Source organism: Pseudochaenichthys georgianus, chromosome 5 (genome assembly GCF_902827115.2).
Source record: "Pseudochaenichthys georgianus chromosome 5, fPseGeo1.2, whole genome shotgun sequence".
In the NCBI taxonomy this organism is placed as follows: Eukaryota; Metazoa; Chordata; class Actinopteri; order Perciformes; family Channichthyidae; genus Pseudochaenichthys; species Pseudochaenichthys georgianus.
Genome location: NC_047507.1, coordinates 30,992,502 through 31,010,005, shown reverse-complemented (window position 1 = coordinate 31,010,005; position 17,504 = coordinate 30,992,502). Strand labels below are relative to the sequence as shown.

The 17,504-nt window shown below is 45.7% G+C and overlaps 1 protein-coding gene across 3 annotated transcripts in view; it reads left to right on the top strand.

Annotated features, from left to right (window-relative positions):
• Positions 1 to 17,504, top strand: part of LOC117446291 (eukaryotic translation initiation factor 4 gamma 3-like) — a 60,451-nt gene that overhangs the window by 40,170 nt on the left and 2,777 nt on the right. For all 3 annotated transcript variants that reach the window (XM_034082405.2, XM_071203199.1, XM_034082397.2), the window contains 12 exons: positions 136 to 266; positions 1,968 to 2,058; positions 5,256 to 5,373; positions 5,483 to 5,700; positions 6,956 to 7,068; positions 8,057 to 8,229; positions 9,188 to 9,313; positions 9,724 to 9,805; positions 9,994 to 10,092; positions 11,178 to 11,324; positions 11,593 to 11,674; positions 11,793 to 11,939. In XM_034082405.2, coding sequence (XP_033938296.1) covers positions 136 to 266; positions 1,968 to 2,058; positions 5,256 to 5,373; positions 5,483 to 5,700; positions 6,956 to 7,068; positions 8,057 to 8,229; positions 9,188 to 9,313; positions 9,724 to 9,805; positions 9,994 to 10,092; positions 11,178 to 11,324; positions 11,593 to 11,674; positions 11,793 to 11,939 — 1,527 coding nt within the window. The remainder of the gene's footprint in view (positions 1 to 135; positions 267 to 1,967; positions 2,059 to 5,255; positions 5,374 to 5,482; positions 5,701 to 6,955; positions 7,069 to 8,056; positions 8,230 to 9,187; positions 9,314 to 9,723; positions 9,806 to 9,993; positions 10,093 to 11,177; positions 11,325 to 11,592; positions 11,675 to 11,792; positions 11,940 to 17,504) is intronic.

The window sequence follows — 17,504 nt, the reverse complement described above, 5'->3', positions numbered from 1 at the left end:
CATACCAGTCTTCTATAGGTGGGGAGACTGGCTTAAGCCATTTCTTGTAGTTGCTTTTCTAAACAGCTCTTTCTTTTAAATAAAAAAGGAATCCAAATTCCTTTTAAGAGTGTTTTACACGTCCGTGTGTCGTAGATCCAAGAGACCAGAGAGATCAGCGGGAGCAGCGGGATCCGCGCGTGCCGAGAGAAGAGACCTGGAACACTGTGCCCGTGACGAAGAACAGCAGGACCATCGACCCCACCAAGATCCCAAAGATCTCCAAGGTGAGACCGGCTGCTTCTGCTCACAAAGATTCAAAGAGTAGGACAAACACACCTCTCTTCTAACGTCGTTTCACTTTGTTGTATCAGAGGAAGCCCAATTATAAACTCATCAAATCCATCAACACTTGAACAAAAAAAGTCTTGATGTGCCATTTTTCATTTTCAAGTCTTGGTTGAATGCTGTCAGCTCTGCCTTGTAATTTAATTAAATCTGTGCGCTTGTTCCTCGTGTCGTGACAAGCCTGTCTCGCCTTCATCCAGTGTTTTTCCACTCCTGCACCAGTGGTGGTTGTTGTTTCAGTGGAAAGGTGTCTGTACACAGCAGAGAAGTGTTTAGACAGCACCGAGAGGAATCCTGTGTACTCGAATGCTGTCCCTGCCCTCCTCTGACCCACATCATTGTGGTTCAGTTGTGCACTCTCCCTCTGCTGGAATCATGAGGAACTGCTTTGTAAACAAGACCTCCCCCTGCAGGAGGAATTTCACCATGCTGTAGTGTTGTCTCCATACCAACATTTTGGTACCGATACCAAGTCAAGAATTGCGATTCTTTTTCAATACTTTTCTTAAAAAAAGGGAAACAGTCTTCAATGTAATTATTGTGCTTTATTTCACACCATAACCAAAACACACACTTTTAAACAATGAGAACATTAAATAAAATAAATGACAAGAATTCGTATTAAATCAAATGAATACATTTCTCACTGACAGGCCTCGTGGTGTCCGTAGGCTTGCCCTCACTGTCAGAGATATAGCTAAAATACTTCCACATCTCGCTTCTGGCGTCTTTTTTGTCAACAAGCCGAGGCGCAGCGGCAGTTGCACTCCCACTTGCAGCCATGCTTCTCGCTTTCTCACATGCTCTGGCAGCTAGCGCGTGCACGAGAGAGGGGAGGGACTTAGAGCGTGCTTGAGAGGGAGGGACTGCAGGCACGGCTGCAGTGCAGGGAGTGGAAGCAGAGCGCTGAACACTAGTGATGGGAATTCCGGCTCTTCTTGGTGAGCCGGATCATTTGGCTCGGCTCACCAAGAAGAGCCGGCTCTTTCGTTCGCGACCGACACATCACTACCCTGTACATTATGTTGTATGTCATCCTTATTGTTGTTCTGTTGTTTTTATGTTACATGTGTAACTAATGTCCTGCAGGTCACCCTTGAAAAAGAGATCTTTTGATCTCAAGGGGCTTCACCTGGTTAAATAAAGGCTACAAACTGAACACACACGGCTCTTATTAAAACGGCGCTTTCTCACCGGAGTACTTTCCCCCGTCATTCTTAAAGTACCGATACTAATGAAACGGAGGAATCGTAACGTTTTTAACCGCAGGGTATCGCGGTACCTTTCAAGTATCGGTACACCGTGCAACACTACCATGCTGTCAGTGTTAGTCAGACTCGGGGAAACACTCAATTGTCTTTTAAGACGAGTCATGTTATATGCTGCATATGTGCGTATGTGTTCTTGAGTAATATCTTCAGAGTACAAAGTTTAGGCAGATTGTTGGGATAAGGTATCACATGCAATCTTTATTTACACACATATTATGTGTATTATTTATGTCTACTCAGACATAATTATCTAGACAATCTTGTAGGTTTAAGTCGCATATCGTGTCTGAAATGATTTCCTCATTCGCCTTTGCTGTCAGTTTTCCACGTCTGCTTGCAGCTCGTTCTTAAACTATTCTCTTCCTGCAGCCTCAAATGGATGAAAAGATCCAGCTCGGCCCCCGGGCTCAAGTCACGTGGGTGAAGGGCAGCAGTGGAGGAGCCAAGGCCAGTGACTCAGGTAAGATTATCTGAAGCAAGACCACAGTGGCTACAAGCCATTGCAGTAGCAGGAATTGGCAATCTTTACAGGCCAGAAAAGACAGTGAATATTACATTACATTGCATTTAGCTGACGCTTTTATCAGAAGCGACTTACAATAAGTGCATTCGACCAAGAAGATACAACCTTGAAGAAAGTGCTACTCAACTGGTTTTAGATAAGCCAGTCCTTTATTAGTATATAAGTGTTCTGTAAGCAGTTCTTTGTTAGTAATTCTATCGCTCGAAGTGGAGTCGAAGGAGATGAGTTTTCAGTCTGCGCCGGAAGATGTGTAAGCTTTCTGCTGTCCTGATGTCAATGGGAGCTCATTCCACCATTTTGGAGCCAGGATAGCAAACCCACGTGTTTTTGCTGATGGGAACTTGGGTCCCCCTCGCAGCGAGGGTGCAGAGAGTCGTTTGGCTGAAGCAGAGCGTAGTGCACGTGCTGTGGTGTACAGTTTAACCATGTCCTGGATGTAGGAAGGGCCAGATCCATTCGCAGCATGGTAATATATATATATATATATAAATAGTTTATAACAGAGTTAGGTACATTTTGTATTGTGAGTCATAGGTGCCAATCAGGGTTTCCGCTAGGATTTTTTTCTCACCGGTCAAATGTCCGGGCAGAATTTATTTTACCGGACTAATTTGAAACTTACCGGTCATATTTCAATAATAATAAGAGTTGTGTAGCAGAGTTTCCGTTAGCAGGTAATTACCGGACTATGAGCAGATATGCTTCAGTTTAAAACTCAGTTCATGGGGCTCATTTTTATATTGCTTCAGTTTATAATCGTAACAGATCGAAAAATTCAGATTCATTTTTCAATAAATGATTCCACAAACAACAAACAACATAATTATTACATTCAAACAAACTACTTGTAGTACATTATTCAAAAGTTTACATTACATTTGAATAATAACACGGGAGAAAAGGATCCTCTCTTTTCCCCTCTCTCTCTCTCTCCCTCCCTCTCTCTCCTGACAGCCCGTCAGTTTCTCATGCAGCTCCTGCAGCTCGCTAAACAGAGGGCGGGGCTTCAGGTGATTATGCAGAGCTGCGTGTCTCGGTCAGACTCAGCAGCTGATCTGATCTCTCTCTCGCGTCCGGTTATACTTCACTCGCGTTTATGTCCATATCGATCAGATCCAGCTCTCCTGATCGGCCTTCATAGAGAGCACCGATCAAACTATTAAGAGTGAATATCGGCCGATAATGACCGGCGGCCGATCGATCGGAGCCTCCCTAATTATTACCAGACATTTTTACCGGCAGGTTTTCAATTTACCGGTTTTTAATAAATGTTACCAGCTAAAAACCGGTAATTACCGGCTAACGGAAACCCTGGTGCCAATCTAAATATTCTTCATCACTCGATGAGGTCGATTGTTGACTGGTTCAACAAGCATCAACGTTTGAGTTGAAATCATTATAAACTTCTTATGCTAAATGGGTCATTAAACCTCTGTTTTTCCAACTGTAGATTAAAATGGAAAGAGGTTGCATGTTTGTGTTATGATAGATGATAGATGGCCTACATGTGAGGTTAAGATGTCAGCATGTCCTAACAATGTGAGGTGTTGTCCAATCATATCTGGAATGACATTTCATGTTTTTACATAAGTAAACAGAAAACAGAGAGGTTGATATTGTCAAGTATGATCATATTAGAAATTGAAATGAAACGCATTGTACAAGGTTTGTATAGTATTACGAGATATCAAAAGTCGGGAGGGAGATTTTCTTCCTCTAGATCAGGGGTGCCCACACTTTTTTGGCTAGTGAGCTACTTTTGAAATGACCAGCTCACCGAGGTCTACCAACCAAAAATAAAATCCCAAATTACAAGGGTTGCTGAATAACACGTTTTATTTATACATGTGATAACTACAATAGGGCTGCAACAAACTACTCATTTGATAATCCATTAATCTATCGATTAATGAAACGATTAATCGACTATTCAGACTATTACTGTATGCCTTGCACAATTTCTCAAACGCTCTTATTTAGCCATCAACTTTTAGATGTAGCTTGAGGTTGTTTTAGGCATGTGGAAACTAACAATGAAGACAAAGATGAATACTTGATTCAAAAATACATATATTATTAATTTAACTTAACAAATTGTTTACAAAATTAACATTGCTTTTTATTTAAATAAATAATATTTCACATCAAAAGAAACAACAATGTTTTAACAAATCGTATTAAATAATCTGATGACAGAACTGTAAACAGAATACCTGAAACTTTAACAAAATAAAGAGTAACTCAGTTACCTCTCATCATTAACCCATGCTTGTATAATTGAGTTAACTCCGTGTGTTGCTGCTAGCATACATAATAAGACCTGACGTGGAAACGTTACTCGTGGACGGGGCTACAGAGCTACTAGAAAGACAGTCGAACCCGGTGCATTCCTCCGTCTGGATGTGGAGCACTTTTGCTAAATGTTTAGACAAATTGCTCGTGTTACCGCCCTTACATGCTAAACCCTCTTGGCAACGAGCATTGTCCACCTCGAGACGGGTAACATTTAAACACACCTTGGAGCGCTTCTCTCCGCCATCTCCGCCGTGTGGTGCTGCATGCAGCAGCTGCCTGTGTGTAAACTGCCCCGCCCCCTCGCACACGGGAGAGAGATCTCGTCTGGATTGGAAAGATTGAAAATACACCGACCATAGACGCGTTTGTTTGTCTTTTTGCATGTTAGAAACGAGTTGGCGACACTAAGACTGCGAGATAATGTTTGTGTAGCAATAATACATGACCTTTCTCAACTCGCTACTCGGAGGGAAGTCGCTGCCATATGCCTTGTGAACACTCCGATATTGCCTCTCTATGTTACCTTTCTTTGGCAGAGCGACACTTGCTTTACAAATAACTGAGGCAAATAACCTTTGAATGTGACATCACAAACAAATATTCTTCCTCCCATTCTGGGTGGAAGTGGTATGTCTTTAGCTTCTTGCTCGGTCCCGCACTCATTTTGTTGTTTGCCTCTTTAACTTAATTTGAGTTTTCCCGGCACGTGACTGATTTTGTATCGCTTTGCATTCTGGGTTAACAGACTGGAAAGCGATAGGATATTTATTGTATATAAAGTGTTTTAAGTGACACATTCACTCTAATAATTTTGCTTTATTTGTTGCCCTTTATAACAGAACTATCACGGACGGCCGGCCTCAATCGATACTCTGCGCTGCAGTCTACTCCTTCCCCTCAACCCTCCACCACTCCTCCACAGAACACAGACTTTGACCCCAGGAGAACTCTGGGAAGGTAAAGATCAACATCAATCAATTGTCTCTGACCTCTTGAGATTGGCCTCTCAGTGTGTTTCTGATGGTTCCCCCGGATACAGAAAACGGTTTCCTTTATTCCCCTCCAGCAGTCGTAGCAGTGTGGGGAAAGACCGCGGTGAGAAGCCCCTGATTTCCACCCCTCCATCGCCACGGCCCGGACCCTTCACCAGGGGAGGCAGTTCCAAGGAGCTGCTGGAGAGTCCGACCCCCGAGGAGCCGCGCAGAGAGCCGGAGCGAGAGGGAGCCGAGCCCCGGAGACCGAGCGTCACCGAGGACAAGACGGAGCGCAGAGTCAGAGAGCCGGGTGAGGGGCAGAGCTGCTATGATTTTAAGCCATGAACAGGTTTTATTTTATATCCAAAAATAATCTTGGATGTAATGAATGTATTAGCAACTGCAGGTTGAAAACAAAAGGATCAACTCCATAAAAGATATCAATTAGTTTATATTTTCAACAGACTCTGCTAATAATCTGTGATGATTATACTTATACTAATCTAAATAGACGAATAAATGTGATTCATACAGAGAAGATCAGGCCTGGATCTTCATGTTGCTCTCACCTCTGATGCCCCTTTCACACCAACGCGGTTCCCGTTCTAGCTCCGTGCTTGCACTCTTCTGGTTCGGAACCGGTTTTTCAGCCCCCGGTTTGTTCACACCGCCCAGAGCCCGACTGGTGCTGCCGCGGCTGCGTCATGACGTCACCATTTACGTCGCTGATTTTCTCCCCACGGCGTTGGGTCGATGATCGGGTTACTTTTAATCACACGAAGCCAGATTGAATTAAATAACGACTTCTCCAACCTTATACTTTTCTCCAGAGTGCCGTGGTTCATTATTTATTAAAGTGTTTCAGCGGCATTTACCGACCGCTGCAGTGCTGCCCGCTGTTTGGCATCACAACGCTGTTATGAAAGTTTCTCTGGTATAAAATGGGTGATGTTGGCATAGCAACCGAAGCTAAACTGACTATAACTTGACTACTTGTTGCTATCCTATTGTGACATAATCAGTTTTCTACGGGCACATTTTACCGGCGTATTTTTCACTATGATTCTACTTGTGATAGTCGGACATCAGTCATGACAACCTGTGCAGCCCGTGTATTGATTCCATCCGATAGCAGCTATAATACAAAACAACACTTCTGCCTCCTCTCCACAATGATCAATAACCGCGAACGGATGGTCAAAGTAAGGTACAAATAAACAGAATCACACGAAGCCTGGTTAGTTGTTTTTTTTATAAGTGTGTGTTTGCGTTCTAGTCACTTTGCTCAGCGCTACTGCTTGTTACAACTATCATTTGCCGTACTCGCCATAAACTGTTAGCTCAGGTTAATCCCGCCCCCGCCTCCGACGTAAGCGCGACGTATGCGGTTCTTGCTTCTAGGCCGACCATTTTTTGGAGCTCGGTAAGAACCGGTTTTCGCTGTGGTGTGAACAGGAAAAAACTGTGCTTATCAGGCTCTAGCTCCGAACTGGCCCTGGAACCGCGTTGGTGTGAAAGGGGCAAGACAGACACTGTTTTTATTGTCGTTTTTTTCCGATCAACAGTGAAAGCTGAGCCAGTGGTCCCGACTTCAGACAGACCTGCTCTCTCTGAGGAGGAGATCGAGAGGAAGTCCAAGTCCATCATCGACGAGTTCCTGCACATAAATGACTACAAGGTACCGACATTCACAAGAAGATAGGTCCAACATTAGATCCCTGTTTAGTAGGTGCCATGTTTGAATGTAAGTTAACAAACTTGGTGCTTAGAAGGATGTTAATGAGAAATCAATGATTGTTTCTTCTTTATCACTGAGCCTGCAACAATAACTAACAGAATTCAAAAGCATGTTGTGTTTCAGTCTCCCTTCTCTTACCAGTAATTAGGGATGCTCCGATCGCCAATTTTGGGGCCGATCGCCGGAATCAGTATCAGCCGATCCGATCGAGTGGGCGGGGCCTATGGGGATCGTCCATTTAAAGTGATGTTTACAACTCAGTTAATGGGGCTCATTCACTGGCGCTCCCACAAACAACAACCAACATAATTATTACATTCAAATGAAGTACATTATTCAAGTTTACATTAACTTTGGATAATAAACGCTCTCTTTTTCTCTCTCTCTCTCTCTCTCTCTCTTTCTCTCTCTCTCTCTCTCTCTCTCTCTCTCTCTCTCTCTCTCTCTCTCTCTCTCTCTCTCCTGACAGCCTGTCAGTATCTCATGCAGCTCACTGATCCAGTAATGAGTGACCCGACAGTGAAGAATAAATATATGTATAACTAGTTTAGCTAGTTCCAGAGGTAGATAAAACAGCTAAGTGTGTTAGGTCTAACTCTTAGTGTGTGTGTGTTGCTCTGCTCACCGGTCCGTCACAGCGGGTGGAGCTGCAGGATTTCTGCTTCACACACGTTGCATACAAGCCGCTATTTTACTGTCTTTTTCGGACACCTTAAAATACTGCCAGACTGGTGAAGCCATTTTGGCTTGTTGGTATTTTAGGTCATTATTTTACGTCACGTGATAGGCTCTTGTGATCTGCATTTTTCGAGAGTACCAAACGATCGGCAGAGAGTGAGTATCGGCCGATATCGATCGGCGGCCGATATCGATCGGAGCATCCCCATCAGTAACACTCATTCTGAATCCCATTCCTTTGTGTCCCCAGGAGGCTGTGCAGTGTGTGGACGAGCTGGACCTGAGCTCTCAGCTGCACGTGTTTGTGCGCATCGGGGTGGAGTCCACGCTGGAGCGCAGTCAGATAACCCGGGACCACATGGGCCAGCTCCTCTTCCAGCTGCTGCAGCGCGGCATCCTGCCCAGAGCCCAGTTCCACGAAGGGTCAGTTCACCTGCTCTGAATGTACTCCACATCTCAATCAAGAACATAATGTGAACAAGGCTTGATCATTAACTCTCCAGAAAGCCTCTTCTGTTATTGTGTTACTGTCTTCCTAAATGATCTTAATTTACTTTCAGTCTCACTTCCTGTCAGCTTCATCAGACTTCATTGACATCTCTTGCAGCCTTTAGGGCTTTCTGTTCTGTATCCTCCCAACAAGCACTTCTTGCTTGTTCTTGATTTTGTTCAAAGTATCCATCGTCACTAATTAAAACTCGAATTTTGTCTGTATTGTTTGTCCGCAACTTTCTACCAGGAGATTGTCAGACCTGTTCAGTGTTTTGCTGAAAGTCTACCAGAAAAGAAAAGTAAAATCTTGCATTGAAATGTTTTCACTAAAGGTATTCCCCTGGGATCTGTCACTGGCTGTGTTGCTTTCCCTGAGTACCTAAAGATATATAGAAACTGAAAATAGGTCGGACATGAATTTGGCCACGTTTTATTATTCTTTTAGAAAAATCTGTTTCAATGTGTTTCTACAGTAGAAACACATTGATAGGAAACGTCCGTATTGAAGGGTTATGTAGGTCATGTTGGACATGTAGGTCAAACATGTTGCTAATCTATATCAATGGGACACAAAATGGGAAAACCCTATTTCATTTCTTTAGTGTACTCTGTAAACACCATTGACGGTTAGCTGTTGTTTTGATACTGTAAATCAGTTTACAGCTCTGTAAAACTTAAAAGCGTGTATCTGACATAATTTTAAATGAATTTGAATATAAATCAACATATTATAGGTTCTCAAATATAATCAAATGTGTATTTTAGCAGCTTTGTGTTTAATTTGTAGTTATACTTACAATGCATGTGCAATTCCAGTTGTCTCTTTCCAGAGTACAGGAACAGTAATATAGTTCTTAATATAAAGATCCAGTGTGTCTTTTTGTTGTAGCTTTGCGGACATGCTGGAGCAGGCGGACGACATGGCCATCGACATTCCCCACATCTGGCTGTACCTGGCCGAGCTGCTCAGCCCCGTGCTGAAGGAGGGGGGCTTCTCTATGAGAGGGCTCTTTAGGTTAGTCATTTACTCCAAAACTAAATGAGAACATATAATACAAATGAACTTAAATGTGGTGCATTTGCCATGGATAAAATGTGACCACTTGGCTGGTTGGTGGAGGAAGTAGCTAATATTTTTTTACTTTGTTTATCGTCACAGGACATCTGATCAATATTTTCATAATGAACAAAATTACTTAGTTGATACTTTACTTTTTTCTAGCTTATGTTATGGTTTCCTGTGCTCATTTCCGAGATACGTGTTTAGTCCTGTTTTGGAGACATTTTAAGTTTGAACAGGAACTTGGAGTTGCACAGTATAATGTATTAAGTGTGAGTGTCCTAATGTGTTATTTAACTTCGCCATTCTCCTGTATGAGTGAAAGGGAGGGTTGCATGTAATCTGTGGTCTTGGTCTGTTCCCAGTGAATTAAGCAAGCCTTTGCTTCCTGTGGGAAGAGCTGGGATCTTAATTTCTGAAATACTGCACATACTATGCAAACAAATGGTAAGCAACACTTTATTTTCAATGTTGTAATGATGTTACCTGCTTTCATTATGGAGTGGACTTCTGGGTATTATTCAACTGGTTATTTTGCCGTTTGGATTTGTGGCCTGTTTTGGCACATTTGGCTTTCGGCAGAAATAAGTTGTTTCAGAGGACAGATGTGCGATGTTGTCTCTTTGGTCTCACAGAGCCATAGGACTGTGGGTTCTTTGTGGAGGGAATCTGGCCTCAACTGGACCGACTTCCTGCCAGAGGGGGAGGACGTCCAGGCTTTCATCTCACAGCAGGTTGGTTTTTGTATAATTGTATTTTACTGAGTGACTGGGAGTTACAAAGTTTCATATCTTTCAAAAAATAAATATATATATTTTAGGGCTGTCAGTCGATTAAAATATTTAATCGCGATTAATCCCAAATTAATTTGCACGCGCGCGCGTGCGTGCGTGCAACTCGAGGCATATGCTCGAACGGGAACTTGCTGCAATCATGTTGCACTACCCGTGCTGAGTGTGCTGACTTCTCCTACAATGTCCCACTGTCTGGCTGCCTGCATCAAGTCAAGTGCTCGGCGCAGTTGTGGCGAAATGTCGCTCCTCTGTTTTCATTTAAACAGCTCCTTATATCCGTTAGCGCCGCTAGCTAGCACCAGATGCTAACAACAACAACAATACACGTAAGGTCTCTCTCTCGCTCGCTCGGGCCACACATACACACACCCTCCCGGTCCTCCCGATGGCCAGTCGGTGCCTGCCGGTGAGCGTGGAAGTGTGGTCTGCCACAAGCGGGCAGCAGGAGCGGGGCTGTCAGCATCAGCTTGCAGATGGTATTTTAAAGTCGATGCGCTCTGAAACTACGGGGCGGCCAAGGAAAAAAAATACACATGCGTTAAAATAATTAGTGGCTTTAAAAGAAAATTGCGTTAACTTGATAGCCCTAATATATTTACTTTTTTTTTTTAAACACAATATTATAATGAACAAAATAATGAATACATACAAATATAATCAATAATAAATACATTTAATGAAGGAATCACAGGAAGACATGAAACAACAAAAATGTGCTGCTAAACAGTTGTCATAATATTGCTTAAGATGGTACTGAGTGTTTCCTCAGATGTTTGGATGCTGGGTGATTAGATGTGTGTGGCTCCACTCTATCTACAGAGCTTCATCAAATGTGCCTCATATATTTGAAATAGTTTTTCCTTATTCCTGTCTTCTGATATTGCTTATCCAATGTTCAAGTAACATTTCATTCACTTTTTCCACTTTACAGTTTTCTTAATCGTATTGAATCCCAATAAGTCACCACATTATACTCCCGTTTTGGCACTTTCCCATCATACTGATGTCCCCTCGTCTTAATACAGAAACTCCAGTTTGTTCTGTCGGACGGCTCCAGTCCGGAGACGGCTCTGTCCGGAAGGATCTACTCTCCTGAGGAGCTGAGTCAGCAGCTGGAGAGACTCCTCCTGGAGGACATGGCCAGCGACGAGCATATCTTTGACTGGGTAGAGGTAAGAGAAGTGGCAAAGAAAAACATTAAACCTTGTAAGCTGTGTGCCTTAATTCAGAGGGGTGGTCCTTTTATCAGTATGTGCTTTGTCTCTATATTTAACAAGCTAGCTAGTTATTATCTGCTATGTCACTTTTGCTGTAATGTTGTACATTTCCCAGCTTATAAAAGAATTCTGATTATCAATGACCTCTGGCACTGAACCTTTTCATAGGCAGTTTTCAAAGCCATGTGAAACTGTATGTGTGTGTTTTGTCTTTCTCCCCCAGGCAAACCTAGATGACTCTCAGATGAGCTCGTACCCCTTCCTGAGGGCTCTGATGACAGCTGTGTGTAAGGCAGCAGTGAAAGGTAAGCACTCCACCACCTGGAGGAGAGACTCGTCTAATTTTTTTAAATGGCGCTGCTGATTGCAATATTTACTCTGTGCCAAACGTGCGCTCACTCTGCCTCTCGCTTCACCGAACAGATGATAACACCAACTGTCGAGTGGACACGGCCATCATCCAGAGGAGATTGCCTGTATTACTCAAGTACCTTAACTCAGACACTGAGCGACAGCTGCAAGCACTTTATGCACTTCAGATGCTGATCGTCGCACTCGATCAGCCTCCAAGTAAGTGCTGCGTCTCAGCTTCATCAGGAGGAGGTGGGAGGAGGAAACTAAGATTTATATTCCTTCAGTTTAGTTTTTTTTGTCGTTTTTCAAGTTATAACATTCAAATACACATAATAAATAAAATGTATAGTCTTTACTTTTTAAGTTGCGTCAAACCATATCAACTTTTTCCTGAGCTAAAATGTTATTACACTTTTTTAAATGAAATTTAAAAAACTAAAACATATATATGCATAATAATCCCAAACCACATTAGTGTTCATACCTGGTTTTTATATTTGTTAAACCAATCATAGTACCGATCATGACCAGTAAATGGATGTCCGCATGTCTACTGTATTTCCACTACAACAAACATTAGGAGCTATCCTCAGAGAGCTTACAGCATTGGACAGACGGCACAGTATTCACTAAAGCCAGCATTTTAATAATGACATGCTAATATACACAAAGTACCATAAATACTAAAGCTCAAAGCAGTAACAGAGTACAATAAACGTGCATTAATTATAGAGTAAATCACAATCCAAACGAAAACATTTACCTTAGAGGGTACAAGTGAAAAACCTTCAGGGAAATGTCGACTCGACTCCACTTCGAGCGATAGAACTATTAACAAATCACTTGTATACTAATAAAGGACTGGCTTACCTAAAGCCAGTTGAGTAGCACTTGAAATGTTTTTGCTCTATGAAACCTGATGTACTTATATGATTCTGTTTTCTTCAAGTTTGTATTTTGTTGGTCGAACGCACTTATTGTAAGTCGCTTTGGATAAAAGCGTCAGCTAAATGCAATGTAATGTAAAAATGTATTTCTTTTAAAGTTCTGAGATGTGAAACAGTTCTCCTCCAGAGGGCATCTCCTCAGAGGGGAGCATCTGCACCAGCAGGAGTGCTTTAGCACTGGATATGTCCATCGCGCGCATGCGCAGCTCGAGTACCAATAACAACAAAGTCACCTGTGACCCACGTGACACCGGCTATATCAGCCGGTATTGTCAGAGGATCTGTTCCTTTTCATCTTCTCGCTGCACGAGGGTACCGTGGCTACGTTTTCGTAGCCTACAGCGTTCAGGCTTGAACGTTTGATCGGAGGGATTTCTCTGCAAACAGCTGGCCGCGTGAAGCTTCGCGACTGACAGTCGGAGCTACGGGTCGTTAGACGCGTCCTCCAGGAGCTGCGCCGGCTGTGCAGAGCCTCGACAGACAGGTTTGTGTCAGCTTGTTGCTAGTGATGGCTGTGTTTCCACACCCGCTCCCAGCCAAATTGTCCTGATTACCGTCTTATTGTTTGTGGCTTAGACTTTCTGGTGACGACAGTGTTCCCGCTTCCTCTCCCATAAAGTTGCCCTTATGCTCTTTTGAAAGTTCTGCTTGTGGCGTTGTGCCCGAGCTATCATTAGCATTTGAGTCCCAGCTTTGGCTGCGTCCCTCATTCGATTTAGTATGGAAAGCCAAGAGTGTCATACTTTAAACCCGTTTTTTCGTTTAGATGCAGAAAGTAAGGTAAGTACTTTCTATTTTCTAGAAGCTATTATCTGGTCTTAACATTTGTGTTCTGACTTGGTCGCTTGTTTGTTAGCAGCAGCCGCTTGGCTAACACCTTGCTGTTGAGCTTAACTATTAACTCAGGGCAGTGCTCCCGCTCCCTGTAGCATAGGGTTTGATTGCAGTAGCGCTAGTTCGTTGTATTACTGCTCCTAGTACTAGCCTCCTAGCACTAGGATGATATGCAGAGAACATCTTCACGGCGGGTGCTGTGTGCTCGGCATGTGCGGTTACTACTGTAACCAGACACGGTTCTATGCGGGCTGTTCTCTTTCTTAGAAGCTAATTATCTGGTCTTAACATTGTGTTCTGACTTGGTTGCTTGATTGTTAGCAGCAGCCGCTTGGCTAACACCTTGCATGTACGGTTAAGCTTCATTATTTAACTCAGCCGGTGAGGGCAGTGCTCTCGCTGCTGCTCCCGGTAAACGCATGGTATGGTTGCAGTAGCGCTATATCGTGGTATTTACTGCTCCTAGTACTAGACTCCTAGCACTAGGACGATATGCAGAGAACAATCTTCACTGTGTGTGCCGTGTGCTCTGCATGTATGGCCATTTAAGGAGGATTTCATCCTCCCAATATTATATTGTCTAGTGGGCAGCCGTTGGCTGACACTTTTAGGCACCGGCCACAGTTACTATTGTAACTAAGGTTCTAAGCCGTAAGTACTGGCCATAATTACTACTGTAACTACGGTTCCAAGCTGTGTAAGTACTGGCCATAGTTAATACTGTAACTACGGGGTTAAGCAGTAAGTACTGGCCATAGTTACTACTGTAACTACGGTTCCAAGCCGTGCACGTACTGGCCATAGGCAATACCGTAACTACGGCTCTATGCCGTGTAATGGCCATAGTTACTACTGTAACTACGGTTCTAAACCATGTAAGTTCTGGCCATAGTTACTACTGTAACTACGGTTCCAAGCCGTGCAAGTACTGGCCAGAGTTACTACTGTAACTACGGCTCTATGCTGTGTAAGTATCCAAGCCGTGCAAGTACTGGCCAGAGTTACGACTGTAACGACGGTGCTAAGCCGTGTAAGTACTGGCCATAGTTACTACTGTAACTACGGTTAGATGCTGTGTGAGCCCTGGCCATGGTTACTGCTGTAACTATGGCTCTGTGCTATTCTATTCTTTAGAAGCTAGTTATCTGGTCTTAAACATGTGTGTTATTTGACTTGATCTCGCTTGATCGTTAGCAGCAGCCGCTCGGCTAACGTCTTGCGTATACTGTTAGCTTCTTTATTTTATCCAGCTAGGTGAAGGCAGTGCTCTCGCTCCCGCTCCCTCTACCGGTAATGCGGATGTAGCTACATCCCTTTTTCTGTTCGGCGAGTAGTAGCACCGCCCTACTCTTCCCGTTCAGCAGGTAGCCGGTGAAGGCTGTGTTCCCGCTCCCGGTTACACTGCATCTGGCGTTCGACTCTAACTTAACCAGTGAAGGCAGTTCTCGCCCCCACTCCTGGTAGACGCCAAACGGCCTCGTTTTTCCGTTAAGCAGGTAGCCGGTGAAGGCTGTGTTCCCGCACCCGCTCCCGGTTACACTGCATCTGGCATTCGTCTCTAACTCAACCAGTGAAGGCAGTTCTCGCCCCCGCTCCTGGTAGACGCCAAACCGCCTTGTTTTTTCTGTTAAGCAGGTAGCTGGTGAAGGCTGTGTTCCCGCACCCGCTCCCGCTGCATCTGGCATTCGTCTCTAACTCGACCAGTGAAGGCAGTGTTCTCGCCCCTGCTCCTGGTAGACGCGGAACTGCCTTGTTTCTTCGTTAAGCAGGTAGCCGGTGAAGGCTGTGTTCCCGCACCCGCTCCCGGTTACACTGCATCTGGCATTCGTCTCTAACTCAACCAGTGAAGGCAGTTCTCGCCCCCGCTCCTGGTAGACGCCAAACTGCCTTGTTTTTCTGTTAAGCAGGTAGCTGGTGAAGGCTGTGTTCCCGCTCCCGGTGACACTGCATCTGGCATTCGTCTCTAACTCAACCAGTGAAGGCAGTTCTTGCCCCCGCTCCTGGTAGACGCCAAACTGCCTTGTTTTTCTGTTAAGCAGGTAGCTGGTGAAGGCTGTGTTCCCGCACCCGCTCCCGGTTACGCTGCATCTGGCATTCGTCTCTAACTCAACCAGTGAAGGCAGTGTTCTCGCCCCCGCTCCTGGTAGATGCTAAACTGCCTTGTTTATTCTGTTAAGCAGGTAGCTGGTGAAGGCTGCGTTCCCGCACCCGCTCCCGGTTACGCTGCATCTGGCATTCGTCTTAATTTAACCAGTGAAGGCAGTGTTCTCGCCCCCGCTCCTGGTAGATGCTAAACTGCCTGGTTCCGTTAAGCAGGTAGCTGGTGAAGGCTGTGTTCCCGCACCCGCTCCCGGTTATGCTGCATCTGGCACTCGCCTCTAGCTCAGCCAGTGAAGGCAGTGTTTTCGCCCCCGCTCTTGGTAAACTGCCTTATTTAATAATCCAGCTAGGTGAAGGCAGTGATCCCGCTCCCTCTGCCGTAACGTGGGTGTAATTACATCCCTCTTTCTGTTCGGCGAGTAGCAGCAACGCTCTACTCTTTCCATTAAGCAGGTAGCTGGTGAAGGCGTGTTCCCGCACCCGCTCCCGGCTACGCTGCATCTGGCTACCTACAGAATGGTTCATTCATGTAGCGCCTGTAGGGTTTCTCTTGAGCCCGAGGACGGCCACGACCGCTGCCCCTCCTGCCTCGGCCGCTTCTGGCGGTCAGTGGGGACGAAATTCGAGCATCTGAGGGAGGTTCTTACGGTAAACGCCTGCATGAGCTATAGCTGCATGCCTCGGGTGCTCAGAGTGGCTCGAATCACTGAGGTGGAACGTCTGGCAGCAGCCAACAGACACCTCTCCTTGTCACGTACTCCTCCAGATCAATTCGGCCGTTCCCGGCGACTTGAGGGAGCGATGGCTTTGTGTGCTCCCCCCAATAGAAGGACTAGAAATAGGCTGTCCTCTAAAGTGGATCGGCTAGCTGCCGATAGGGGCATAATGAAGTCGCCTCTTGGCCCTTCAGCCTGGGCCCGGTGTAGGGGCTGCTAACCCCCCCCCCCCCCCTCCTTCGGTGGGCGCCCCTCCTTCGGTTGGCGCCCCTCCTTCGGCTGACGCACCTCCTCCGGTTGACGGAGTCCTCCGTCGCGTACCAGTCGAGCCAGGGGAGCTGTTTAGATCAGCTGCCCTCGGAGGCACTGGAGTGTGCCGCCCAAGCTAGGCAGACCAGGCAGCAGCACTCGGGTCCTCGCAGACCTGTGCCCACTCCCAGCAGGCCCAGGGGCCGCTCTAGCAGCCGCACTCAGCCGCTGGATTACAGGGGTGGTCTGCAGAGGTCTTAGCGGCCCACTCAACTGCCTCCCAATGACTTTCGTGCCCCATGTCGCCCGCCTTCCAGGCGGCCTCGTGCCCCAGAGCCTGACCGGAACCCCCCAAGAGGCTCCAGGGTCCGGGGGGCTGGGCTTTGAAATCCCGGGGGTGGTCGGCAGCTGCTTTCCCAGCAGCAGCTCAGTTTCTGGGCAGTCTGTACTTCCGTCCCTTGGGTGGTTTTCACCTTAACCCAGGGGTACGGACCGCAGCTCCGGCCCCTAGCCTTCGGCTGGGTCTAATTGACAGTCGTCAGCGATCCGGCAGGGGCCCTACCTCTGGGCCAAGAGTTGTCCGTCCTTTTGTCCAAGGACGCAATCAACCCAGTAAGACCCTCTGCTTAGCCAGGGGGTTCTACTCGGCATACTTTCTCGTGAGCAAGAAAGTCGGCGGATTTCGCCCGATCTTGGACCTCAGAGGAATCAACAGATTCCTGAAGGTGCTGCCATTCTATATGCTGACTACTGCATATGCACAGGTGGAGTGGTTCCCAACCGAGGGATGCCTACTTCCACGTGGGCCGGGCAAGAGGGTGCCTTATATTCAGTTCCTCCGGCCCTTGGGCAGACTGGCAGCTGCCTCGGCCGCTGGGCCCTTAGGCCCGCTGTCGTTGTGCCCCATGCAGATGTGGCTGAACAGCCTTCACTTG